The sequence below is a fragment of the Ascaphus truei genome, chromosome 3, assembly GCF_040206685.1.
Source record: "Ascaphus truei isolate aAscTru1 chromosome 3, aAscTru1.hap1, whole genome shotgun sequence".
Lineage (NCBI taxonomy): Eukaryota > Metazoa > Chordata > Amphibia > Anura > Ascaphidae > Ascaphus > Ascaphus truei.
Window position 1 is genome coordinate 363,795,426 of NC_134485.1, and position 26,890 is coordinate 363,822,315.

At 44.9% G+C, this 26,890-nt stretch overlaps 1 protein-coding gene across 9 annotated transcripts in view; it reads right to left on the reverse strand.

Moving 5' to 3' along the window:
* Positions 1–26,890, reverse strand: part of NBEA (neurobeachin) — a 714,827-nt gene that overhangs the window by 461,594 nt on the left and 226,343 nt on the right. For all 9 annotated transcript variants that reach the window (XM_075592121.1, XM_075592113.1, XM_075592110.1 and 6 more), the window contains exons 9-11: positions 19,284–19,481; positions 15,835–15,968; positions 10,943–11,051 (exon numbers count right to left, since the gene is read on the reverse strand). In XM_075592121.1, coding sequence (XP_075448236.1) covers positions 10,943–11,051; positions 15,835–15,968; positions 19,284–19,481 — 441 coding nt within the window. The remainder of the gene's footprint in view (positions 1–10,942; positions 11,052–15,834; positions 15,969–19,283; positions 19,482–26,890) is intronic.

Consider the following 26,890-nt stretch of genomic DNA (forward strand, 5'->3'; position numbering starts at 1 on the left):
TGGAAGGTAGTCCCCAGGGACTTGTGTTTCGGTAGATCTACCACACCGGATGCAGCTGTCTTCGAGGAGAACCCTCCCACGATTGCTGCAGGCCCATGCGATATCTCATCTGCCCAGGTGGTGGTGGAGGAAGCGGTGAAGGCACTGCATGCCTTTGTGGCCCCCAAGGTCACTTAGAGGGCCACTGCCTCCACCCAACCACCACCAGCTGCCCCTGAATTTTCTACCCCAGAGAGTAAAGGGTAAACGTAGAGGGGTACGTTGGACCCCCTCCCCCCCCTGAAAACACCATAAGGGGAGCCCATTCTAAGGCTGAGGAAATTAACTCCCGCAGGGAAGGGCAGGAGTTTTGAGATCATCAGCCAAGAGGAGCCCAGGGAGTTGGGGCTCAGTGAGGAGTCCTCTGGCACCAGAGTGTCAGTAAACTCCTTGACCCCCGTTCTCCCTGCCCAGGAACTCGCCGAGTTCCTGGAAAGTACCATGTACGGGCAGAGAAGCATGAAGGTGCAGTTGGCCCTCGAGAGGTGAAAGGATGCCTCACTCATTCTCCACTGTCTCTCGTAATATATGAGGGCCAACCGAACAGGGCCAACCGAACAGGGCCAAAAACTCCGGGACTCTTGACCATGTTAGCGCCCGGAAGTTTTACCACTTGTTGCGAGCCCACATGGCTACTCAGGCTTCAGCACCATGAGCACCTGTGGGAAGCACAAGATAAACTCCTGACTACCAATGGCTTTGAGCATCGGTACACTTAATGTAAATGGCTTTAAGGATGGGTTTCGCGGGTTCCAGGTACAGGCATACCCCGCATTAACGTACGCAATGGGACCGGAGCATGTATGTAAAGTGAAAATGTACTTAAAGTGAAGCACTCCCTTTTGCCCACTTTTGATGCATGTACTGTTCTGCAATTGTCATATACGTGCATAACTGATGTAAATAACGCATGTGTAACAGGATCTATAGTCTCCCCGCTTGTGCACAGCTTCAGTACAGGTAGGGAGCCAGTATTGCTGTTCAGGACGTGCTGACAGGCGCATGCGTGAGCTGCAGTTTGCCTATTGAGCGAAATGTACTTACTCGCGAGTGTACTTAAAGTGAGTGTCCTTAAAGCGGGGTATGCCTGTACTCTCCTTTCAACAGAAGGGAGGGTATTCTGTGAGCTTCCTGCAGGAAACCCATACCACTCCAGAGGCCGAAGCCAGCTGGCATCTGGAGTGGCGAGGCAGGGTCTTCTTCAACCACCTCACAGCGTCATCTAGTGGGGTGGTGACCCTGTTCTCTGAGTCCTTTCAGTCAGAGCTACTGCTTGCCAAAGTTGTTGTTCCAGGCCGTCTGTTGTATCTCACGGTCCGGCACAAAGACTGCAAGTTCAATTTCTTGAATGTATATGCTCCTGCAACGGACCCTTGAGAATGCAGTTCTTCGTCAGACTGTCTGAATACCTGGAGACAGTCAACGCGGACGTGTACGTAGTGGTCGGGGTTGATTTCAACTGCACCCTCGAGGCTCTGGACTGGAATGGTGCAGCGCCACACCCGTACTCTGCGTCGACGCTGCGGGAGATCATCGACCGCAACTCCTTGGTAGACGTCTGGCGAGAAAAACATCCTGGGGCATCCACTGAGTTCACCCATGTTAGGGTGTATAAGGTAATATATATATAATGGATATATAACTGATATCTTGGTCCCAGTCTTGACAGGCTGTATCTATCCAACCACAGCTTGTCATGAGCCCAGTCCAGTGCTTTTAGGCTGGCTCCATTCTCGGACCACAATTGTGCGTCCATGAAGGTGGCACTACTGCCAGCATTGCCCTCGGCCGGCCTATTGGCACTTTAACAATACGTTGTTAAAGGACAAGGGAGTTTTGGAGGGCCTGGAGAGGTTGCAGGGCAGACTTTGCCATGTTAAAGCAGTGGTGGGACGTGGGCAAGGTTCACATGCTCCTCGTGTGTCAGGAGCACACCAAAGGTGTTAGCAGACAGCGCAAAGCTGGTACTGAGGCCTTGGGGGAAAGTTCTCGATCTCGAGGAGCGGCTGTCTGTGTCAGGGGACCAATACCTACAGAGTGTGTACGTAGAGAGGAAGTGCGCTCTCCGAAATGTGGAAGATCGGAGAGCGGGGTGTATATGCGATCCCGCATCCAGTTCCTTCGGGAGATAGGTCGCGGGTCGCGCCTCTTCTACGCGCTGGAGAAAAATAGCGGAAACCGTAAACATGTCACCTGCTCACTGGCAGAGGACGGTTCCCCTCTGATGGACCCAGAGAGCATACGGGACAGAGCCAAGGAGGTTCTACGTAGACCTTTTCTCACCATCCTGCCAAACGCATGAAGGGTCTTGTCGGAGGGGCTTCCCAAGGTCAGCGAGGGTGGAAGGGAGTGACTTGAGTTAGCATTGACTCTAGCCAAGCTCTTTAGAGTCCTCCATCTCATGTCCCGTGTAAAAGCGCCGGGGCTAGACGGACTGACTGTGGAGTCCTTCCAGTTTTTCTGGGAGACGCTGCAACTTGATTTCACCGAGGTCCTGGCTGAAGTCCATGAACCGGTAAGATGCCCCTTTCATATCGGCGGCCAGTCCTGTCTCTGTTGCCGAAGAAGGGGAATCTCCTCCAGATCTCCTATCTCCGGTCTCTCTGCTCAGCCCTGACTATAAGTTTGTAGCCAAAGCGCTTTCACTGAGGCTCAAGTCTGTGCTGGCAGAGGTGATTCACCCTGACCAGTCCTATTCTATCCCGGGTCGGACCATTCATGATATCTTTCTTGTCCAGGACCTGCTGCACCACGCGCAGAGGACTGGTCTGTCACTCGCCTTCGTATCCTTAGATCAGGAGAAGGCATTTCACAGGGTGGATCATCGATACCTCAGACCCTGCAGGTGTTTGGCCATACAGACTCTGTTTTGCTTTGACCCACAATTTGTGGGCCTTCTCCAGATGCTGTACGCCTCTGCAGAATGTCTGTTGAAGATTTACGTCAAAGGTGCCCCTTGTCCAGGTGTCACGGTAAGACCAGCTTATTACAACTTTTAATTACCGGGATCATTGATTGAGCAAGCAGAGAGATAAAAATAAATTGCGTTTATTCACCTAATGAACGCACACAACTATGTTACACAAAAATACAGTAAAAAGACACACTTACTTTGGAAAACTGGGATAACAAAACTAATCTTTCCTAATTGCAAACACACAGCAAAATATTCCAGGCCACTTCTCCAATGGGACTGAATCTCAGGTGAATCACACAAGGTCGAACTGATGGAACTCTTAGAACACTTAGACCAGAAGCATCTGACCTGTGTCAGGGCTTTTCAAACCTCTGGTGTCCAGGTCTCAGAAAACCTGCAGCCCAATCAAAAAACCTTAGCAACCGCCTAGCAACCAATCAAAAACACTCATACAGGGTTTCCCATCCCTGAGCCTTCTCCCAGGGCAGGTGAAATAGCCCCCTCTGCCCCTTACCCCCCCACGGTGCGAGGCTCCACAGCGGCTGGCTGTTTAGCAAAGGGTGTTAGGTTGCCTTGTTTCATGCCAGGATATGTCTGCTCTATAATAATGGCAGGGCCCATATGGCCTCACACCTAGGCATCACTGAGCCCTTTCAAGTATGGCCCCTGGACAGACACACCGGAGCCGAGCTTGGTAACCATCTGTGCCTTCCAGAGTCTATAACTTAGAAAGCCCCCAGCTCATATACAGGTCAGCAATATCTATACATATTAAACTATTCCCGTTTAATAAAAGATGTGGTGTCCTGTCTACTGCGTTCAAAAAATTATGAGTTCCTATTCTGGTGTCATGCATGGAGTGAGGGTATATCCTCTACAAATCACTAGCCTCATTCCTGGTACACATTAGAAAAATACTTTTAAACACTGCAAATCTGCTCAGCTTCATAACCTTAGCGTGAGCACCTTCCTGAACCCCTACTCTAGGCTCAGGATACCTGGGCATGTACAGTATGTGGGTACCTCTGCTATACTGGGGAGCCCCATGCTATACTAAGGACTCTGTGTATACCTGCAGATATCTTTTAACCCCTTCATACCCATTTACCTTGTCTGGAAGACGCTGCAGCAGGGACTCTGGCAGTGAGTCGTAAGTGCGTTTTCAGGGTACAAGGTTGGCGGAGTAATGCGCTTAGCTGTATCAGAGGATATCACTCAATCTCCGTATACAACTTTTGGGGTATCTCATAACCCGGAACCCCGCTACATAGACGCATTCTGCAAAGACTTTCTCTACCAAACCCACCCTGAAACTTACAGCCTAGAAATCTCCCGATCCCAGCATCCCCGGAAAGGAAATAAAATCACATCATTCTTTAATGTCGCAAAATCAGTATACAGTTGCAGTAATACATTTTTGACATCTGGGTCCCAGAGCTGACACTCTAAGACCCTAACACACGGGTCAGGGTTAACCAAGTGGGCCTGAACTTTATTATAAGCCCAGTTAACCCCTTCACCGCCACACCAGGCAACTGTACGCACTTGCCATCTACTGAGGAAGAGGCTCACCGGGCTGGTGCTGCGGGAGCCCGATATGCGGGTAGTCCTGTTTGCCTATGCTGATAACGTGCTCTTCATGGCCCAGGACCTAGTTAATCTGGAGCGGGAGCAAGTGTGCCAAGAGATCTACACAGCAGCCTCTTCAGCTCGGATCAACTGGTCCAAGTGCTCTGGACTTTTGGTAGGTCCCTTACAGGTAGACTCCTTGCCCTCCACATTTCGTAATATCTCGTGGGGGAGCGATACTCTTGAATCTGGGAGTATACCTGTTTGCTGTGGAGAACCGGCCCCAGAAGACTTCAGTGATCTTGAAGAACGGGTCATCGCTCATCTGGGGTCATAGGCGTATCTGTCAAAAATGCTTCCCCTCAGGGGAAGGACTCTGGTGATCAACCATCTGGCGGCCAGTCAATCGTGGCACCGGTAGATAGCCATGGGTCCAATCCCTGAATTTGTCTGCTAGATCGAGAGGAAGTTGCTGGACTTTCTCTGGGTGGGGAAGCATTGAGTCTCTGCGGGTGTTGCGTGCTCCCTTTGGGAGAGTGTGGACAGGGAGTGGTGTGTGTCAGATCACCGATACACTTTCCCTGCAGAGATACCTGTTCACAGATCCGTCTCTGCAGTGGTGCCAGCTGGTGACCCGTTTCTTTTGCCAGCTGTGCAATATGGGGTATGACCGGCAACTGTTTATTATCAAGCCCGAGGTGTTTAGAAACCTATAGTTGCTGCCTGCATACTACCAGGACCTACTAAGGGCATGGAGCCAGGTCTCCGCGACCAGGAAAAGAAAAGGCGGCGGCGAAGGGGGTTTATTTTCTCGCCAAGCCCCTGCTGTTTAATCTGGCAGTGGGGGCTCGGTTGTTGGATTCACCGTATATCCGCTGCCAACTAATCCTGCTGCGAGTGACCAGAGTCGGGGATCTCCTGGACAACAAGCGACACGACTGGGTAGAGGCAGAAGTGCTAGCGCACCGTATGGGTCTGCCTACCGCCCGCGTTCCCGCCATCTGATCCATGAGATTAAAGATGCAATTTTCCCTGACTCACGCACCTTCTTTGAGGGGGTATTGCAGACTGGAGAGACCTGCCCACCTTTCACCCCCAGCTCCTTTCATCCCCAACCTCAGTAGGTTGGGGGACATGTTCCCGGCATGCCGAGGAAAGGGCTGTACTCTCTCGTGCTCTACACAGTGCACTACCTCACCCTTGTCGTCCGCCCCAATAACATCTGGAGGCGGGTACTACAAGCAAACAAGGGCGAGAGACCCCGAAGGAGGGAGCTCTATTCAGAGTTGTTTCCCCACCCCACCGGGGATTTGATTTGAGTAGTCCTCCACGGTGCACTGAGCACGGGAGAGTACTTGGCACCCATCATGGACTCCCCCGCTACCTGCCCCTTTTGTGGTGAGTGGGAGTCCGTGTATCATATTTATTTTAGCTGCGCCAGATGGCAGCCCCCCTTATCCACCTTGAGGGGTCTTTTCCGGCAGTTCAGGCTGCCCTTTTCCCCTCATCTTTTTATTTTCAGGTGCCCAGGGTCACGGAACAACAAGCCTAGGGACCTCCTCGCTCCTGGCATTGGCTAAGTCAGGGGAGCGCAATCTTTCTTCCCTGTGCCCCCCTACCGCATGTTCCCCTCTCTCCGCGCCCTCCACTCTAACCTCGGCTCCGGCGTCACGTTGCCATGGCATGTGACGTCACATGACCTCGCAGCTTCATTTGACCCCACGTTGCCATGGCGACGCGTCTCTGGAGCCAAAGTAAGTGCAGTTTACAGAGGCCTTCGCCAGTTCCCCGGCACTTAATTTAAGTGCCTTCGGGAAGCGTGCAGGGCCTCTGTAAACCCTGCGCCCCCCGCAGACAATCTCACCCCCCCTTGGGTGCACCCCCCAGTTTTCGCACTGCTGGGCTAAGCTACCCATATATAAGACCAGGAAGCAGCGTTTGGAAGGGGATATACCAATTAACATCGTGGCCATGTTCCGGGTGCTGGTGCACTCTCGTATCCGGGCAGAGTACACGTACGCCGAGTCCACTGGGAGGGTTTCAGAGTTTGTTTCCCAGTGGGCATCAGGCGGGGTGCTCTGCTCGGTATTTCCCAATTTGGATTTTTTTTACATTAACTGTCCTATTTTAGTGCACTTTATTTTGATTTACTGTTGCACTAGAAACGGGTTTATGTTATATTTTTTTTCAGTCTGGTATTTTTTTCTCACTGTGTCCTAAATGGTCCAGTGAGCTACCTGTTGATCTGTTTGGGTGTCTTCGCAGGCCAATCAGAACTACCAGATAAATGTCCTCCTTGTCGTCCTCTTCTCCATCTCTCCCCCTCCTCCGCATCATCATCTCTGTCCCTCCTCCCCATCTCTGTCCCTCCTCCTCATCAAATCTCTCCCATCACCATCATCAGCTCTCTCCCCTCATCATAATCATCATCACCATCACCAGTTCTCCCCATCATCATCATCATCTCTCTCCCACCTCCTCCATGCTACCTGTGGGTGGTAATAGAGACAGGCGGGGGGAGATGGAATGCATCGGCCCCCCAGCGTTAAACAGAGGATAAGCCTGCAGAAGAATGAGCAGTTGTTACAAAGGCAAAGCAGGATGGCAGGGGAGGAGCGCGCTCAAGCGGTTTGACCCGGAAGTCTTTCTTACTTCCGGTGTCTGCTGCTAGAGTTCACTCCTCCCCTGCTGTCCTGCTCTGCCTCAGTAACAACTGCTCATTCCTCTGCCAGCTTACCTTCTGTTCAACGCCGGAGCCCGTCGCTGCTGCATACCATCTCCCCCCGCCTGACTATCTGATGAGAGAGTTGGGCTGCTGACAGGGGCGGGGAAGAGAGTGGGGCCCCGGGCTTTGCCCGAGCTATAGCTACGCCCCTGGTAAGTTCCTACTTTTCTAATTTTGTAAGTGTGATGTACAATCTTTTTTCAATTATACCCTAAAATCGGATTATAATTAGTTTTCCTATACGGAACGAGGCACCCATGCATGATGAGATATAAATAGTTGCCTACTTAAAGAGGCAACCCATGTCAGATTTAATTTTTTTTATTTTTATACCGGATTGAAGCAGAGGATCTCCGGAGCTGCACCCCATTCATTTCCACTCCGGACACCCACTGCTGCCGGAGATATTTACCTACGTAGTGGGTGCCGGTAGCTGCTCCACGGTTCACATCATAGCTGATTTTCAAAGCTCCCGAGCCCTCCAAGCCAATAGGAAGCCCTGACATCACCCGGTGCGGCTTAATAGGCCCATGTGACGTGGGAGCTTTAAACTGCAGAAAACTGCAACGGCCCTCCCAGTACCTCTGGAACCAGGGGGTTCCCTGACCTGAAACTAATGGGGTTCAGCTCCCGAGACTCCCTGCTTCAATCCCGTATAAAAAATGTGGGGGAGAAAATCAGCCACGATTGCTCCTTTCATTTAGTTATGCAATTAACCATTTTCCAGTCATTTCCAACATCTCCCTACACGAAGGCTGCTTTATTGGCCTGCATTACATTCAACAGAAATGTGTTTGAGGCCAACCAAATGTTATATGAAACATCAACATATTTTGTGACCTTACCTATAAGCCTAATAATAAAGGGTCACATGTTAAATAAAACCCCTTTAATAACGCACTACTTTGAAGAAGAAAAAAAATCACATCTCTTGGCAAGCAGACTCTCTTTGCTCTCACCCTATTTTCACTCCATTTTCTTCCCTTCACTTCCTTGTAAATATGTGCCTCTGCTTTTGTATATGTGATCACATCAGCTTAAATGGGATTTATTAGGTATTCTTCTGAAATATGTTGGCACCCCACTGTACATACAACACCTGCAGATCTTAATTTTGTACGAGAACAACGTAGAAGACTAAAACAAACATCCAGTTATGTGAAATGATTCATCTTTGCTTCGCTATATCACTGTTGCCATCTTCTCTACCCTTCCATTTAACCTGTGTCTATACACAAGTACATGAAATTATTAACGTAAATACAAGTTGAAATATGCTTAAGAGTAAAGAGGTCATATTTAAGAGCAAAGTGTTCTGCCCAGTTAATGAAAACAATTTCAATCTCTCTCCGTCCTGTATACATCTGATTGCACTTAAGTTCAGATATTTGTAACAAACAGAATGATGTTGCTAGAGGAATAACGTCACAAATAATTGTTTATTTTGACTACAATTTGCAGGTATAATGGACCTGGTTCTAAAGAACTTCTAACCTACAATAATTTTGTCTAGATCAGTAATTGCCAATAGGGGGTACAGGGAAAAAACTAAATAATATGTATATGAGGATCCCAGGAGGTATAGTGGATTCCTGAGTCCGTGTGGGGACTGCGAGCTTAGTAAGACCCCAGAATGCCCCTTACTGTGTGGGTGGTATAGCTGTCAATTACAGCAAAAGCTTCCAATGTCGCTCGCCACAATTCTTTGCATCAACAGCGACAAGGCATTCTGGGGAGTGACTTTGGAAGTTACCGCAGTAATTGACAGCTAGACCATGCACACTGAATGCACACACACAGGTGCAGTTTGGGTTCTTATTAAGCATGTGTTCCCCCCAGTAGTTCAGGACTGACTGGGATCGGTCAAACTGTTTTGTTAGCAATACTTTGATGAATAGGCAAACATATTTATTAATTGGGGGTTAGTGGAACAAATATTTTCTAGCAGGTTGGGAAACACTGGTTTAGATAAATCCCCGTCACAGGAGCTCCTAATCTCGTTTTGTGTTCATACACCGACTAGTGCAAAGAGTGGTGTAAAAAAGGTGCTCCTGTGTGGATGGTAAAGTGCAATAAATAAAAGAGCAATAAATTATGGCTGGAGGTATCAGCTAACACATTATAAAGGGAACAAACAAAATAAATATTCACCACATAGATATGTGAAGTGCTAAAGTGCAAGCAGGTCCATGTTTGAAAAGAGAAAAACCCCCACAAATAATGCAATACGCTCTGATGGTAATATTATGACTCCCGAAGAAGCCAATCCAAGCAAAACGTGTTGAGTTAAGGAAACAGGATACTGCATTCTCGTAGCAGGAGGGAAGTATCGTGTGAACACCATACCCAGTGCCCAGTGCCGCAACCAGTAATCCCGCCACCGTGCGGAAACATCTCCCCCAGCCGTGCAGCTGCACGGTGGTCCAGGCGAATATAGAGACTACGGGAGAAATCTAGCTAACGGTGTCGGCACAGAGGTCCATACCGCTCCCTCACTGATCATTCAAATGCACATGTCCTATGTGCTACATGTGAGTGCACATTTTATTGTATTTTATGGCTTATAAATTGTATCAGGCGCTCTGCACCATTGGTTGTTCCTTTTATTCCCTTGAGGATCATCTGACCCACACGTTCTGAACATGTGATTCATACTCAGGGTTCGTACGTCTCCAATCCCAGACAAACACAAGATCATTTCAGAGCGACTTTGTGCCTCTGATATGCTTTCATTTATTGGGGAAATGGGAGTAAAACCTCCCCTTTCTTATCAACAATTAATACCACCATCAGAACGGATTGCACTATTAGTGTTATTTTTTCTCTTGTTAAACGTGGACCTGCACTCCTCTTCATCGAAGACTACAATACATTGACTAGTTCCATGTAGCAAGGAAATATTACAGTGATTCAAGCTAAAGCCCAACACGCCAAAATATGTGCCATTACCATTACAGTAGTTTCATTCAATTCAACTCAACAGGAGGGAAATGCATTATAAAGAAACTGTGCATGGCAACCAGTGAGAAGTTGTATACTACAGGTAAGCAGTTTCACCTACACATTTGTAAATGCGGAGCTGGCATCCTCCCATCATTGCTCAGGTAGCGGCATGTAGCAGAGGGCGAGAGGGATTTGTGGAGGTTTCTAGAGACATTGCACTTAACATTTCTTGCACACAAAACCAGGCGCATCTGTGATTCATACATGTATGTGACGCTATTTTAAAGGTGATCTGCTTATCTGGTTATAAAACCACAAAGTAGGAATGAAGAAAGCTATTCTCTAATTTTAGAGGTTGCCATGATTGCAATCAGCTGCTCATACTGTTGCAACACCTTAGAAGTCATAAAACAAATACTTAACATTCCAAACACATCATTAAACCAATTGTGCTGATAGATAGTAGAATGTTATACATAACTATATATTTATATATTTTTTTGTTTATTCTGATAACTGAAATGAGTTGTAGTTCTGTATATTGCAGTACACATGACATGCATATTTGTATTTATGCACGGAACATACAGTACGCAAAGGGATTACTTGTATACATTTAAATTTCCAGAAATTGATATCTGGCTCCCCAGATTCCAATGGAAAAATGTAATTTCTGTACAAGTCTACAAAACTTAGTGTATTTTTAGGCAATGTTTATTTGCTTATTGTCACATGAAATAAAACCTTACCTTTTCTAGGAGATAGCCAATGACTAGAAAGCCTTTTCCGCCAAGCATTTGTTCTTGCATGGCTACTGAACTCTTTAAAAGCTCAACAAGGAACGCCAACAGTGTTGCACTGCAAAAATTCAAACACAATAAGAACCACTGACACCAATAGATATTGATATTGATTACAAATATAAAAGAAATAGCCATAGCAAATTGAAGAATGGAGAGGTAGCTGCACTAGTCAATCAGACTGGAAACTTAAGTTAAACTGTTATGTTATTAAAATTGATTGACTCTGTGGTGGTACCAGTTTATACAGTAGCTGTGATTAGCACCAAGACTTCACGAAGAACTTTAAATAAACCATTCAACACTGATAATGTACATATACTCTATTAATTCCTTCACCATCACAGTTTTAAAGGATTGTTTATCTGGAAGAAAAACTGCCAAGAAAAGAAAGCTTAAAGCCGTAATCTCAGCCGGCGATTTATTTAGCTATATTTTTTTATATTGGATTGAAGCTGCGTTAATTTCAGCTCTGGGACCTCCTGCTCCCAGAGATACTTAACTCCAAAGTAGGTGCCGGTAGCCACTCTCCTCTGCTGCAAGGGATCACGTTATGGCTGCTGTTCAAAGAACTCGTGCCCTGCGGACCAATAGGAAGCCGTGACGTCATCGGTGCGGCTTCCTACTGGCCCATGTGACACGGGAGCTTTAAACTTTAAAGCCCAGCCTGCTAAGCTACCAGCACCTACTTTGGAGGTCTGTATTTCTGGAAGCAGGGAGTCCCCGGAGCTGAAATTACTGGGGCTCAGCTCCGGAGACCCCTTGCTTCAACCCTATATTAAAAAAATTCAAGGCAATTCACCGGCTTGGATTGCTCCTTTAAATAAAAGGTTTCAGAAGAATATGCCTTGAGCTTGAACAGGGATTTGTTATTTTGGAGTTTATATATTTCACGGCTTCCATTCTAAAGCAATTATTTCAGCCCGTTGAAGGTCCCTGGTTCATATAAAGAAAAAAACACCAGCTGTATGGATTCCTGCTTTCATTTGTGTAAATCTTCAAAGCACATCACTAAAGGGAACAACAGATGGACCCTTCAAAGTGAGCAGAGAGGATTGCTACTTTAACTGCAGCTAAACAACATTTAGAGGCACTGGGATGCTAGGCTTGGAACTGCTCCAAATGAGCTAATTGTAGGAATCAGTATAAGGATTCCTGCAGTGCCATCAATAAGACCTGTACCAATATCAGTAACATTATTGCTCAAACTGTCACTGCATGGAATTTGAAATGATAGCAAGCACAGCTTAAATCCTACTTCAGAACCCTTATTTGAATGTGATTTTTTTTTTTACGGGATGTTGTTTTTCCATTTCAGAACTCAAATGGTTTAAGTATTCCCTTTTTCAAGGGTGTATGTATGGAACACCTCATAGCAGCTTCATTAAATTCAGAATTACTGTGCCAGAATTCCAGAAAATTAAGCAGTGGTTTTGTAGCAAGAAGAAAACAAAGGTCACTAGGAAAAAAAAATATATGAAGGTGTCAATGTATCAATGCAGAGAACGGTTTGTTTATATGCGCTGGTCAGTGTTTTGCAGCCGTGGCGTAAGAACAGTGTCTAAGGCCTCGGTCCCGCTGCGCTCGTTGGCGCGGGCGGCCATGTCGCGAGTTCCCCACCAGCAGGGGAATCCTCGCGAGCCGGTCCCGGTCCCCCCTGGAGGCACAGAGCACTACACGCTGTGGCGCGTCAGCCGCTAGGAGACACAAGAGAATGGTGTTTCCTAGCGTTGACGCGTCACGTGGTGTGGCTGTGAGCCAATGGGGAGGGGAGGCTTCGGGAGGAGGAGAGGCTTCGGGGAGCGGGGAGGAGTGTGGAGTGACAGCAGGTGAGTGCCTGTCTGTGTGTGTGTCTGAGTGTGTGCGTGCCTGTCTGTGTGTGTGTATGTGTGTGTGTCTGAGTGCCTGTCTGTGTGTGTATGTGTGTGCCCGAGTGCGTGAGTGCCTGTCTGTGTGTGTATGTGTGTGCCCGAGTGCGTGAGTGCCTGCCTCTGTCTGTGTGTGTGTGTGTGTATGTGTGTATGAGTGCGTGAGTGCCTGCCTGTGTGTGTGTGTGTGTGTGTGTGTGTATGAGTGCCTGCGTGTGTGTGTGTTTAAAGTTACCCTCAGCAGCTCCAGCTCCAGCTCCAGCCCGAGTCCGTGGAGGGAGGATGGGGGAGAGTAGCGGGTCCCTCCGCTCAAGCCACGCCCCCCCTCCCTGTCAAGCCTCCCACTCCCGCCCACCTCCCGCTCCGGCTCCCGCTCCCTACAGACCGCATATCGCGGTCTGTGTATGTCAGCGCACCGCCTGTCTGCAGTGCGGGTGCGCTGACTCTGGGAGCGGGGCCTTAGCCTTACATCTGATGCAGAATTTTAGCCTTACACCACTTCAGATATGGAGGATGCGTTTTGGCAAATAAAAGGCAAAAAGAATGGCAGAGAGACACAGAATGTGATACATTATAATTTGTGCACCATGTAACTCCCTAATTCCTCCTTCTGACACTCCCCAAGGCACAAGCTACGGCAGGCCGGGCAGAATTGGCGCAAGTTGCTGTAATACGTACGTATAGGGTGAAAATGCCCCCATTTTGCACCAAAATTTTCTTGAAACAGACCAGAGTATGGGTTTGTATTTTGCACACAAGAAATGTTACAGATAGGGGGAATATATGAACAAAAGTAGCCAGTGATCATCTGGAAATGAGGAGAGTCACGAGAATAAACAAGGGGTTAATGTTTGAGAAAGGCAGTGATGTGCTGGACACGTCATAACAGACACTTTAACAATGGCACATATTGTAGCAGATCACTACATGCATATTGGATGTTTGTGTGTATTACGGACCTTTACTGTTTTACAAGAACTCGATTGCTAAACGTAGAAAATAAATGTGTGGTCTTTTTAATTTATTTCAACAACAACAAATAGAAAGACGCACTCGCATAAATAGCGGACAGGTAAATGTGCAAGTGTGACATCCAACGAGCTTCCATTTGACAATAAATAATGCACCACATTGAAGTTTGTATTGCACAGAACTCAAACTATAGTTATTTTGTGCTATGCATATAGTACATAGATAAACGCCTACTGCACATTAGTCATAAAACTGGAAAGATCTTCAGTTTTGCAATTCTTCTGGATACTAGGAATGTCCGTCAGCAGCAAATAAAAATCCACAGCACACACAAAGCAAGAAAGATAATGAATAATGCATCAGTTAAGGAATCTTCCTACAGACCCCATTCCACCTGAGATCATACTTCCGTTTGCCCTGTTACTCCGAGACCCGCTTTCCCCAGAAGAAATAATATAAACGTGGTGCACTGGCTAGTAGAAGTGTAAAATATTACATTATTTAAAGCGATTTCTATTGTATGGATATAATCAAGATTTATATTCTATGGGGATTGCCCGCTGAGTTTCATGGCAGCATGCCATAACTGACCATCAACTGAATGGGCAATATCACACAGCAAGGGCTACGGTCTGTCCTTGAGAGAATAACCTTTTCAACATTTTACTCGGGTCTTAAAATGTTTGGCAAAAGGTGTTGTAGAAAGACACGAAAGCAAAGATATTTTCCAATTTCATAGGGTTTTTTTTCATGCTAATTTCAGAATGCACATAAAAATTAAACAAAACCATGGCTTCTTATGAAGGAAATACCAGCTATGATTTTTTTTATTTCCAAAAATCGAAACATTACTAGCATACCTCTATGTGCAGCTCTAACACAAAAAGATGCAATTCCACCCAAAAATGTGAACTGCACGGTAAGAGGAGGAGCGGCCGGATACTTTGTTGAACCTTGGAAGTGGGAACAGTCTTTTGGAGTCAGATCTCAGATGATAAGTGCTGCATGTGGTAGGGGTGATGAGCTTGTTCAGATAGACAGGTAGCTTGCCCAGAACATTTTTGAAGGCAAGACAGGAAAGATGAACTTTACGCCTAGATTCAAGTGATGGCCAATCTATTTCTTTGAGCATTTCACAGTGATGTGTGTTGTAGTTAAATTGGAGGACAAAGTGGCATATTGAGTTGTAGAGGGTGTCTAGTTTGCCAAGGTGAGTTTGGGGTGCTGTGTCATATACTATGTCCCCATAGTCTATAATTGGCATTAGCATTTGCTGTATGATGCACTTTCAGACCAGCTAGCTTAGGGAGGATTTGTTTTAGGGTATGAATGTGCAACTCAAATGTTAAATGGGAGTTGAACCATATGCCCAGATATTAAAAACTAGTGACAGGGGCTAGGATGGTATTAGAGTTGGTTCTGATCTGAAGCTCCGTCATTGGTAGCTTTAGAAATTTAGCCTTGGTCCCAAATACAATTGTTATAGTTTTGTCAGTGTTTAAAAACAATTTGTTTTGGGAAATCCAATTTTCAAGTCTCAAAAAATCAGATTGAAGTACGTGTCCAAGGTCAGAGAGGCTAGGGCTGTGCATATAAGATTGTGTCATCCACATAAAGTACATGTGCATTGAAGCTCCATTACAAGCTGTAGGTAGATCATTGATAAAGATTGGAAAGAGTAAGGGCCCCAGAACAGAGCCTTGCGGGACACCACAGGTGATATCCTCGACATGTTGGGATCTACATGATAGGTAGGAGTGAAACCAGCTTAAACCAGCTTCCGTATTCTAGAGCACTGAAGTTTGTTTAGCAAGATAACATGATCAACAGTAACAAAAATCTAGGAATATTGCACCAGTAAGTTGCCCCAGTTCCATTCCACACTGGACCTCATTACAAACTTTTAGGGGGGTAATTACCATGGAGTGTTTGGGGCGAAAGACAGATTGGAATTCGCTAAGGAAATTGGATTATATGGTAGACGAATTTGAAAATCCTTACCAAACAGTGGTTTCCACTTGGCTGTCATTCAACTGGCGATTGTCCAGTTGTGCAAAGAGCGGGAAGAGAACCTGTATTCCTCCAATTGAATGAATTGCACTGTGTATGGAGTGAGTTACTATCGCTTTTACATCCTAAAAATTAAAAGAAAGATTTGGTTCAATTACACACAATTTTTTATTTTCTCACATGCTTCTATAATACACAGTAAATCACTTATACATGGTCTGCATTTTACCCTTGAAAAAAACAAAGGGCAAATGCAATTTGCACACTGAAAATCCACAAAAATCCAGATAATGCATGATTGATATAGTGCAGAGTAAATGAGTACTTCAGTATAAAGTGAAAGAGTTCTATCTCTTCCTCAGGTCAGCAATTCTGATTTACAAAGATTCCATAAGTTAAACACAGATGTAAGAAAATCAAGATCTATTTAGTTCTTGATTGATATACAAATTCAATGTCAACATTGATTTGGCTTTATTCTTACTGGTTTGTAGCACCCGTGGTCTCACTGATAAATATGTGAGATTGTGGGGGGTTTGAAGCACAAAGAACAGGGTTGAAACTCCAGGAGTGTTAAAAGAAATTATTCATTATTTAGGTCGATTACAGGAATGGTCAAAAGTGTGGCAACTACAACTTTGCCAAGAAGTCCAAAATCCTCTTCTTGGGCCGTAGAACACAAGGGGATAATACAGGATTACTGGATTTTAAATGACGTGAAAAATGCAAATACCCCTTTAGGGATGCCCAGGGAACCCCAGGGTTCCTAGGAACGCTGGGTGAAAAACACGGACATAGATCATTGGGAAGATCTCACCTAGAGTATGGTGTTCAGTTCTGGAGTTTATACCTCAAACAGAAAATATATAATGACTAGCTGAGAGACCCGGCGTTGCCCGGGATGTGAATCCCTAATAATTGTTTGGTGGGGGTGTGAATCTTGGGTGGGTGGGTAGGGGGTGTGAATCTTGGGTTGTGAATCTTGGGTGTGAATCTTGGGTGGGTGGGGGGTTGTGAATCTTGGGTGGGTGGGGGTGTGTGAATATTGGGTGGATGGATGGGTGGGGGGTTGTGAATCGTGGGTGGGTGGTGTGAATCTTGCGTGGGCGGGTGGGGTGGTGTGAATCTTGGGTGTGTGAATCTTGGGTGGGCGGGTGGGGTGGTGTGAATCTTGGGTGGGGGGGTGGGAGTGAATCTTGGGTGGGTGGGGTGGTGTGAATCTTGGGTGGGTGGGGTGGTGTGAATCTTGGGTTGTGAATCGTGGGTGGGGGGTGTGTGTGAATCTTGGGTTGTGAATCTTGGGTGGGTGGGAGGATGTGAATCTCTGATGGGAGTGTGTGAATCTTGGGTGGGGGTGTGTGAATCTTGGGTGGGTGGGGGGTGTGAATCTTGGGTGGGTGGGGCGTGTGAATCTTGCTAGAGGAAAGAACATGTTACAGGAGGAAGAAAGGAGGGGCAAGTATTCCCCAACCTGCCCCTCAGGCCTGATTGCTTCTTCCTCCCGCGCTTTTTAGATCTGTGTGCTCACTCCCCCCCCCCCTTGGGACCAGAGAGGGGATGTCCCTTGTGTCCTTGGAAGTCTCACTGAAGCTGCACAGACATGTGGCCAAGAGCCCAGGCTGTGCAAGGTCAGAAACAACAAATCAGAGGGACGGGAGAAGGTCACCATATTTATTACAGGATGACCAATGTTTTCTCCACTGTCCTCACCCCCCAATACTCTCCCCCTGGTAACTGACCCTGCGGCTCCAGCCTGGTCAGTAGGGGCTGTGCACAGGTCACTGCGGAGGGTGTGCGGGAGGGGGGGGGGTGACCGGATGGTGAGTAATGTGCAGGGGTGAGGAGGGGTGAGGGAGGGGGGGGTCGCTGGACGGATGACAGAGTGTAAGTAGCGGTGGCACCGGAGGGTGTACGGTAGGGGTGAGGGGGGGAGGGTGGTGGTGGCAGTTGTTTGTGGGGTGGGGGTGGCATTTGGGTGTCAGCAGCGGAGGGTGTGCATGAGGGGGGTGTGTGTGACCGGACGGTGTATGTATGGTGTGCTGGCGGGTGACTGCACAGTGTTGGTGAGGGGGGGAGAGAGGTGGGAGCGGGGGGGTTTAGTGTGCAGAGGTGAGGGGGGGTTGTGTTGGGTGGGGCACGAGGCAGAGCACGGTACCTGAGGTGGTGTCTAGTCCGCAGGGGAGGTGAGAGCAGGTGGTGAGGCAATGATTGTTCTGAGAGTGTGCCAGTGGGGTAGGTGTGGACGGCGAACCACGCAGGCCAATGAGAGGCATTCGGGGGCGGGCCACGGTCCAATCAGATTGGCCAGAGGCGGAGTGACAGACCGACGGACCAATCAGATTGCCCAGAGGCACAGCAAACAAACAACATTTTCTGTTTTATAGATATAAATAAGTTGCGCAAAGAAGAGCTACTAAAATGGTGCATGGTCTACTCTAAGTCATAACTCTTCTGAGTCTATAACTTTGGAGGAGAGGGGGATAGTATAGAACCTGAAATATATCAATGGTTTCAGCAAGCTACAGGGAAAAGCATACATCAGGGAAAATGGAAGCACTGGAACAAGAGGTCATATTCTGTAACTGGAGGGTTAGATGTTCAGGCGCAATGTGAGGAAGTACCTCACATATAGGGTGGTGGAATAATTGTATAGACTTCCAAGAGAGGTAGAGGCCAATACAGTAAGGTAATTAAAAACCGGTTCAGATAGACATGGCTATCCTAAATATGAAAAATCAAATGAGTTCCCCAAGAAGAAAAACATGGCCGACATTATCGTCCAATAAGAAGCCACAATCAATAACATTGTGGCTTCCTTTTGGCCCCAGAATTTGCAAGATTTGGCAGCCATATTGTTTCTTCAGGAGGGAGTTTTATCCCCGGTATCTACATCACTAAAATAATAAGGTGATTCTACTCCAAAGAAACCCATGACTCCAAATATGCATATAAAAAAATGTATAGGATAGATTGCAGCTTTAAGGTGCATTAATGTCTTCATTAATGATTAACTGAGCACATAATTTGACAGCAAGCTTATAAATAAACCTGCATAACGTTCAGATTAATATTTATACAAAGTAGAAAAAGGAAAAGTTAAAGGTAGGGAGATAAAATTGTAAAAACACAACATTTGACCAAATAAATAAGACTAAGTCTTTAAGAAACAGTTTGGCATTTTTACATTCTTACTGTAAACAGCTGTTTACACATTGGTTTATCTTCATAACACACGATATGCTATACCAAAGAAATCTATTTAGTGAATTCAAAATCATTAAGAAATGAGACAATGACATTCTACACAAGTGATAATTACTATGGCACCCATGAAAGGCCTGACGGTCTGCAACAAATCACCAATCTGTATGTTGCAGGTCTCCCAGTCACTAAAGCTGCAGTAATTCCGGCAGTGGAAAACACACTTGATCAAGACATACCTGAAGCATTAATGCATGTGGTGAATGCACAAATATGGAGGGATTTTCCTTTGGTGACGATTCAAGGCAGAGCTGTGCATCTGTGGCCTTTGCATTATATGTAAACGCAATACTGCTGGCCAGTTTTCCGTCATACAAAACTTGTTTGTGGTGTTCAGCAAGATGAATATCACTCTCAGATTTAAATTTGAATGTACTCTGAAGAAAATAAAAGAGAAAATAATGTTTCATGTTACTGATTATGGAAAGGTATTCTAAACATCCAAGAATTTAGGCGGAATTACACAGAGAATGCCTCAAGCACTCAAATAGTGTTACTTTCTTGGTTAATAGAGCGCTTCATGGGTTAATTGCACGCCCTGACAAATGCAAGTGCCTTTGCAAAAAAAGAAAAAACTCACAGTAATCATATTTCCAAGCCCCAAACAAGATTCTACGATAAAGCTATACAATATCTGGGATTCTAAACTGGAGTCGTTTATTAGGACAGTGATGCCAACAAAAACAAAATCAGATTGGGATTGTACGCTTACTAGTATCTCTCTCTTTCTGCTCCCTTTTCACAGTCTTTACGTCTTCCTACCCCTCTCCCATTTCACTACCTCATATATATGAATAGCAGAGACTTAGGATGGGAAATATTTGCTCATAAAATACATATGGCAAGCTGTGTAAACCAAGGTGCCGCCCTAGGTGATGCAAGCTTGATAGATGTACTGCCGTCTAATAGATGCTGGTGTGCCAGATAGCCGGATACTGCAGGATATATGCTTTTCAACAAAAAATGTAACTTAAATTAAGTGCCGGGGAAGCGGCGAAGGCCTCTCTGTAAACTGCACTTACCTTGGCTCCAGCGGCCTCTTAAGACGCGTCGCCATGGCAAAGCGGTGTCAAATGCTGTCGCGAGGTCATGTGACATCACGTTGACATGGTAACGTGACATCATGACGCTGAAGGCAAGGTAAGAGGCAGGGGGGAGAGGGGCGCGTAGAGAGGGGAACTGCCAGCAAGGGGGGAGGGGGCGCAGGGGAAAAAGTTTGCGCTCCCCTGCTCCAGGTTATGAGGAGCTCCATGGCCCTCCCCACAGAGCAGCACTACAGATTGCATTGCTTGCTTTATTTTATTTTTTTAGATATGGGATTGAAGCAGGGGGTCTCCAAAGCTGAACACCATTCATTTCATCTCTGGGCACCCCGTGCTTTCAGGGATACTTACCTCAGTAGGGGTGCCGATGTCTCTCCAGTCAGGTAACTTGTGTGCCTAACGAAACAGCAGCATTTAAATGTCCCATGGGCCAATAGAAAGCTGTGACATCATTCCTTCGGCTTCCTATTGGCCTTCATGACCAGGACCTTTACACTCCACTGAGATACCAGCACCCCAATGGAGGTACGTTTCTCTGGAAGCAGGGGGTCCCCAGAGCTTAAATTAACAGGATTCAGCGTACTAGGCCCCTGCTTCAAATATAATATAAATATATATCAAGCAGTGCAACCTGTAGTGCTGCTTTAATGGGAACCTCCATACAGTATGCTGAATGCAGGCAGTAGCCTCCTGGGTCCTGGTGACCTCATACTAAAAGACACAGAGACCAGTCTTCTTCCTGAACTTTGAAGTGTCAGGAAGGCATTTGCTCCCTTGACCACTAGACCAGCCAGCCTAGTCTAAAAGTTATTTCTCACTTTACCACAACAAAGCTACATTTGCGAAAACACCATTTTTAGAGCAGTAGATGCATATTTGTGTAACGGTGTTTGCCAATCTCATATTGCCCCCCCTATGTGGACACTGACCCGTTACATGAAGTGTAGTGTGATGCACCTGCTGGCTTACAGAATCCCTGAGTCTCCCGCGATGGTATGGGGGATGGCATCAGGACTGGCTTATGAGGTATTGCTGAGTTATACTCACTCATGGTACAGCGCCTCCATCTCTTCCAGACCCCCAGCATAGTAGGGAGGAGTCTCTGAAAGAGAACCTCTATGTGCACCTTCTTCCCAAGTGACTCCACAATCAGGACAGAAGCGACCTCTTTCTTTGGCATCCTTTATTGTCACCATACATGGACAGCCGCCCATCATAGCGGCCGGTCTTCTAGCCGCTCATCTCAGGTTGCCAACCCAAAGGAAGTCCCTGGACAACACTCCTAGTCAGGGCCCTAGAAGCTGTCCTTGCTCTTCCCTTACTCCCTGATGGAGTAAGAGGAATAGCCTTCCCCCACCTCTCCCTAAGGGAGGGCCACAAAAGCTGCCAAAGCCTTGACAGTTTGCTGGGTCAGACCAGTCTCACTCAGGTGGTTGAGACACTAACTAAATACAGGATGTGCTGCATATTAAATAGATTCAGTTGGCACCACCCCTATGTCACTGTAAGTGGACACAGAGCCTGATGTCACTTCCTTCACTAGATATTACACAGCACAGGAGTGTGAGGGCAAACCCCATGATTACTCCTGGCAAACCTGCCCTTAAAAGGGATTATTGCACAGGAAGAGAAAGACATGTAACCCCAAAACTACACAGGGCTACATATGTAATTAATTTACACGGGCTAACAACCAATATCTTTATCTTGGGGAAATGGCAGATTGGCAATTCTTCGTTTAGAAAACCATATATTCTTCATTGTTTGGCCCTGTCTTACTATTTTGCAATTAAAAGAGCAGAAGTATTCTCAGCAGACTTTACATATGCATAATCTCCAAAGTATTAACCTTTGATTTTAAAGCAGCGTGTATGTGTATCACATGGTTCATTAAGCAGATAGTCCCAAAACATTCCACAAAGTTATTGGTGTGGAAAGAAAATGTATTAAATATAATGACATACTAATGGGACTGTAAATCCAATAATGATTTTTAAACAAACTTTTGTTTAGCATCGAGGTAAATGTTTAATTGCATTCATAATATATTGCCAGAAATGATCGACAGTAATCTACGTTTCAGGACAACAAAGCCAAGTTGTCCGAGCATGAACGGATAAGAGAGTTCCATAAAACAAGCTGTCATTTCCATTTCACATGGCTCTTTAAAATGTTGCACATATTTGACAGCTACAGTACATGAAGACAACGTAAGTGTTTAAAACAGGAGTTCATTGGCTTGTCATGTATTTGCCAACTATTTATTTACATGCAGAAAGAGAGAAAAATAAGTTACAGAGAAGAGAAAGTGTAATGTGTCTAATGATCATCTTAATTACAATGTAAAAATTCGAAACTTCATTATTTAAAAATAAAATGTAACACATTTACTATGTATCCTGTGAAAAACTGTTTTTATTTTCTACGAGTCCACCTCTACTTAGGATTGTCTGTTTGAATAATGATGGCATAATTACTTTACAAAGAGCACGGGGGAAATAAACTATTTATGGTCTATTTGCAGACTGACAGTCTTATTACCAAAGAGAATAAAGATTGTAAACAAAACCTCTATATCCATCTATATATGAGTTACAGACCAAGGGTATCTATCCCAGTTTAGCTTCTTCTCTGGGGTAACCCTGAAGTGTGACCTGCAATACCCCTGCACGGCAACCCCAGGTATTTACCGTCCTTACCTACTACTGTAGAATACACCGTGCGGAGAGGACAGAGCGATATTCAGAGGATGAAGGAGAGAAGTAATAACCATCAGGAAATTTGGCAAAAATATTATTTTTTAGTACATTGGATATAGGTGCCAAAATAAATCCAGTTAAATAACAAGAAAACAATAAATAGATCAAGTAACAATAATCATTAGATGACCCCCTTCTCAGTTTCAGTCTATGGAGTAAGCTACTCTGTGTTTCCTTCTGGGCACAATCCCAGACCGCACCTCAGGAAATACTATCGTCTTGTATCCACTTCTATGATATGGAGGGTTGCTTAGTGTTCTCCTGCCCAGGGCTTTATATATATAATAACACTCCTTAAGTTGGTGTATACTCCTGCCTTGCAAATTGAGTCTTTACATGCAGCCTTTACAGTCTCCTGTGTATATAGCAGGGTTGCTCAAGTCCAGTCCTCAAGACCCCTTTCGGGTCAGGTGTTCATGTTATCCCTGCTTCATCACAGATGACTCAATCAGAGGCTCAGTCGAAGAGTCTTTGACTGAAGCTCTGATTGAGCCACCTGTGCTGAAGATAGACTATTCTGAAAACCTGACCTGTTTCATCCATCTCTTCAGAGTTGGAGTGGCTAACTGACTCTGAAAACAATTACAGTACACCAAGCTTGAAGCAGGGGATTATGGTTCAAATCCCAATGTCAGTGCATTATGACCTTGGGCAAGTCACTGTACTGTATCTCCTGGTGCCTCAGACAACCCAAAAAATACACAGATTGTAAGCTCTTCTAGGCAGGCACCGTGTCTGTAAAAATCTTATGTACAATGCTGCTTGCCCTACACTACAGTATATTGTAAGTGTGAAGCGCTTTGAGTCCCAATGGGAGAAAAGCACCATATGAAAAAAAGTTATTATTCTCTTCTATGACTATTTTACATCATGGCTCCATCCTTAATCTGTTTTGATCTCCATATTTGTAATGCATATTTTTATATAGCGTCAACCATGTACACTGTAGTTTTACAAGCATATTATGCAAGACATAATACAAGTAAGAATTATTCAAATATGGATGATTGCATCAAACCTAGAAGTAAACATTGGAGAAAGGAGTCAGTGCCCCAAAGATTTTTTTATTCCAAGTGGTATGTTGGACGATATACACACCGACAGAAGAAGTACACATACGTTTTGTAAGGCATAATTAAAATGATAAAACGGCCTGTCTACACTACTTTGAGTAGTTGTATTACTGAGCTACGGTAATGCTTCATTAAAAAGGGGAGTTTTCAGGTGGCTCTTGAAGATGAGATGGGAAACTTGGTAGATAATGAGCGTAAGAGTTCCAAATGTAGAGAACAGTGAAAGAGATGGGGCAGAGCGGTAGAATTCTTTGGGACTCACAGAACACCTCCTCAAGAAGAGAAAACGAGGCAAGGATGTACATAGCAAGATATAAGCACTAAAATGTAAGTTGAGACAGAGGAATTAAGGCCAGGAGGCATCAAATTAAACTGGAGTTAATATGGCACCCAGTAAAAAAAAAAATGTATGGTCCAAATCATATTTTTCATTAAAAATGTACTGGATGCAATATAAATATTATGATAGCTATGTGGTCATTTTCTTCCCCAATAAATGAGAGTTAGTTACTGCCAGTGATGCAATGGCGAGGGAAACCTCATAGTTCTACAATAGGGTTATGTAATAGGAGATATTACAAACCCTCTGGCAGAAAATATATTAAACCCCTTTGGCACATAGAGCTATCGATGCCAAAGGACAGACACTACAGGGGTTAATATATTCCTTAAAGTACACAGTCACCACTCTCCCTTTGCCTACTTAAGAGGCTAGTACTAGCCACATAGACAAGGGGTTATCCTACATACCCCATCACTCACCCCACAATACCCTCGCCATATTGCTAAATGTTGAGGTGAAACGTTTTTGTCACCTACTGTATACCAGGTTGGTTTAAGTTATCTATCCTGTGTGCGCGTAATGGGGTGGGCGATTAAACAAGAATGGTGTTTAATTTTGGCAGTAGCCGGTTTCCGCCAGATATAGAAGGCATCAAAATGAATAAAATGCAGTTATTTACTAATTTTGATGCTTGGCTCTGATATATTTAATATGCGTTATATTTGATAAACGTTAAAATATTTTTTTCCATCAATGACATTATTTTATCCTTTTAGCAGTTTGATGACTCTAGGCTTTAGAGCTTTGAAGTAGTACTGTAGATCATTGTGTGGGTGGCATTGCATTAAATGGGACGCCAGCAAAGAAATTTGAGGAAAGAAGCAGAGAGATCCCCAAGTGACAGATAATACACTAGCCGTTTTCTATATTTATATATCTGTTTGAACAACTTTCCTAAGTTTACAATGAATTGCATAGATTTATATTTTGATAACTAAACATGGATCTCTTTGCAGAATTGGAAAAAGAATTGTCATGCAGATCCACTGCATAAGTGAAGTCACAAAGTTTTACTTTTTTCAGCGTTGCTTCCATTAAGAGAGAGAAGAAATTCAACATGGACGTTGTTCTGGACCAAGCACACCCTGACAGATGCGTAGGGAAAGGCAGGTTAACTCAATCCCATATATCAAATAAGGGAACCTTCTTACTTGCTGAAATGTTTATTTGGGGCAACAACATACAAATAAACAGGGGGGAAAAGTACTGAGGGAACACTGGGACATGAGAGCAATGGAGGGGAAGGGGGGCTATGAGGGAAGTGGGCTAAATGCAAGATATAGGGATAGGTAAAAATCAGTAACTTTTCCAGGATAAGAGAGATGTCTGTTCAAAATGGCTGCTGGAACTAAAATACAGCATGCTGGTCTGGGCTGATGGGAAATTGACTGGGACAATACCACCTGGTGAGGGGAGGGGGAACAGTCCATCCTGTTAAAAGGCAGGGGGTTGCCAAGGCAACTGGCGGAAGCCAAGAAACCCACAAGGGGTCGCAACATCGTTGCGACAGCTAGGTTGAGGAGTGCTGGCAGCCTGAAGACAGAAAGAAAACACAATCCTGTTCCTGGACAGACGTATACTGTACATCTGAAGGTACAAAACTCTGTTCAAGTATGTTAACATTGATGGAAACGACAATGCCGCATTTATACATTTCAAATCTTCATGGCTTGATCGCCGTTTAATTGGCAACAGGGCATTAGTTTTAGTACACCATTGTTTTTTCTGTCAGATTTTGTCATGAACTAGATTTAGCAAAAAATAACTAAACCAGAGACCTCACACTTTTAAAATCCCTTTCCTTTTTTTTTGTTTGCCAAGTGAACCAAGAATGTCATATTTAATCATGTTAAGAATTTTGTTCCATGCATTTTGCTGCCCACTTCATTCGGTATATTTTCAGCTAAGTACTTTTAATGAATGGCTTCAGTGCTAGAGGGGTCTTCTACTGTATGCACCGATTAGAAAAGTGGTAGATATTCCTTTGCTATGAAGTAGTTAAAAACCAGACAATTTATATAAATAAAAGGATGATTTGAAAGAGCAGCCTCTCTTAACAAGGCCAGTCCTCTTATTCCAGCAAACATTGTGTGTATAAATACTAATCTGGTAACCTTAATACAAATTCCACTACTGATTTATTTGTATTTTAAACTAAAGCCAGGTTTAACGCAAGTTTTCAAGCAAGATTTATTGCGACTCCATTTGTTTCCGATAAATCTTGCAATAAAAGAAAGCAACATTGCGTTTTTATTTTTCCCGGTCCGTTGATGCAATCGCGTTTTAAATCATGGATGCTACATCTGTATATTACAATGATAATCACAGTGACTTATGACTCTTAAAATTATTTTTTCGTCACAATTTCAACGATTTACCAGAAATTTATCTGAAATTAAATTCTGTCTACATAGACAATTAGTACCAAAAGTTTAAACGATAACTTTTTTTATTTTTTAATGCTACTGGATGTTGTCAACTTCTAACCCATGAATAATAGAAGATATATTAATCATAGAGATTAGGACAACAAGCTGTGTCAGCCAAAACTGCTGATATACGCTCTGG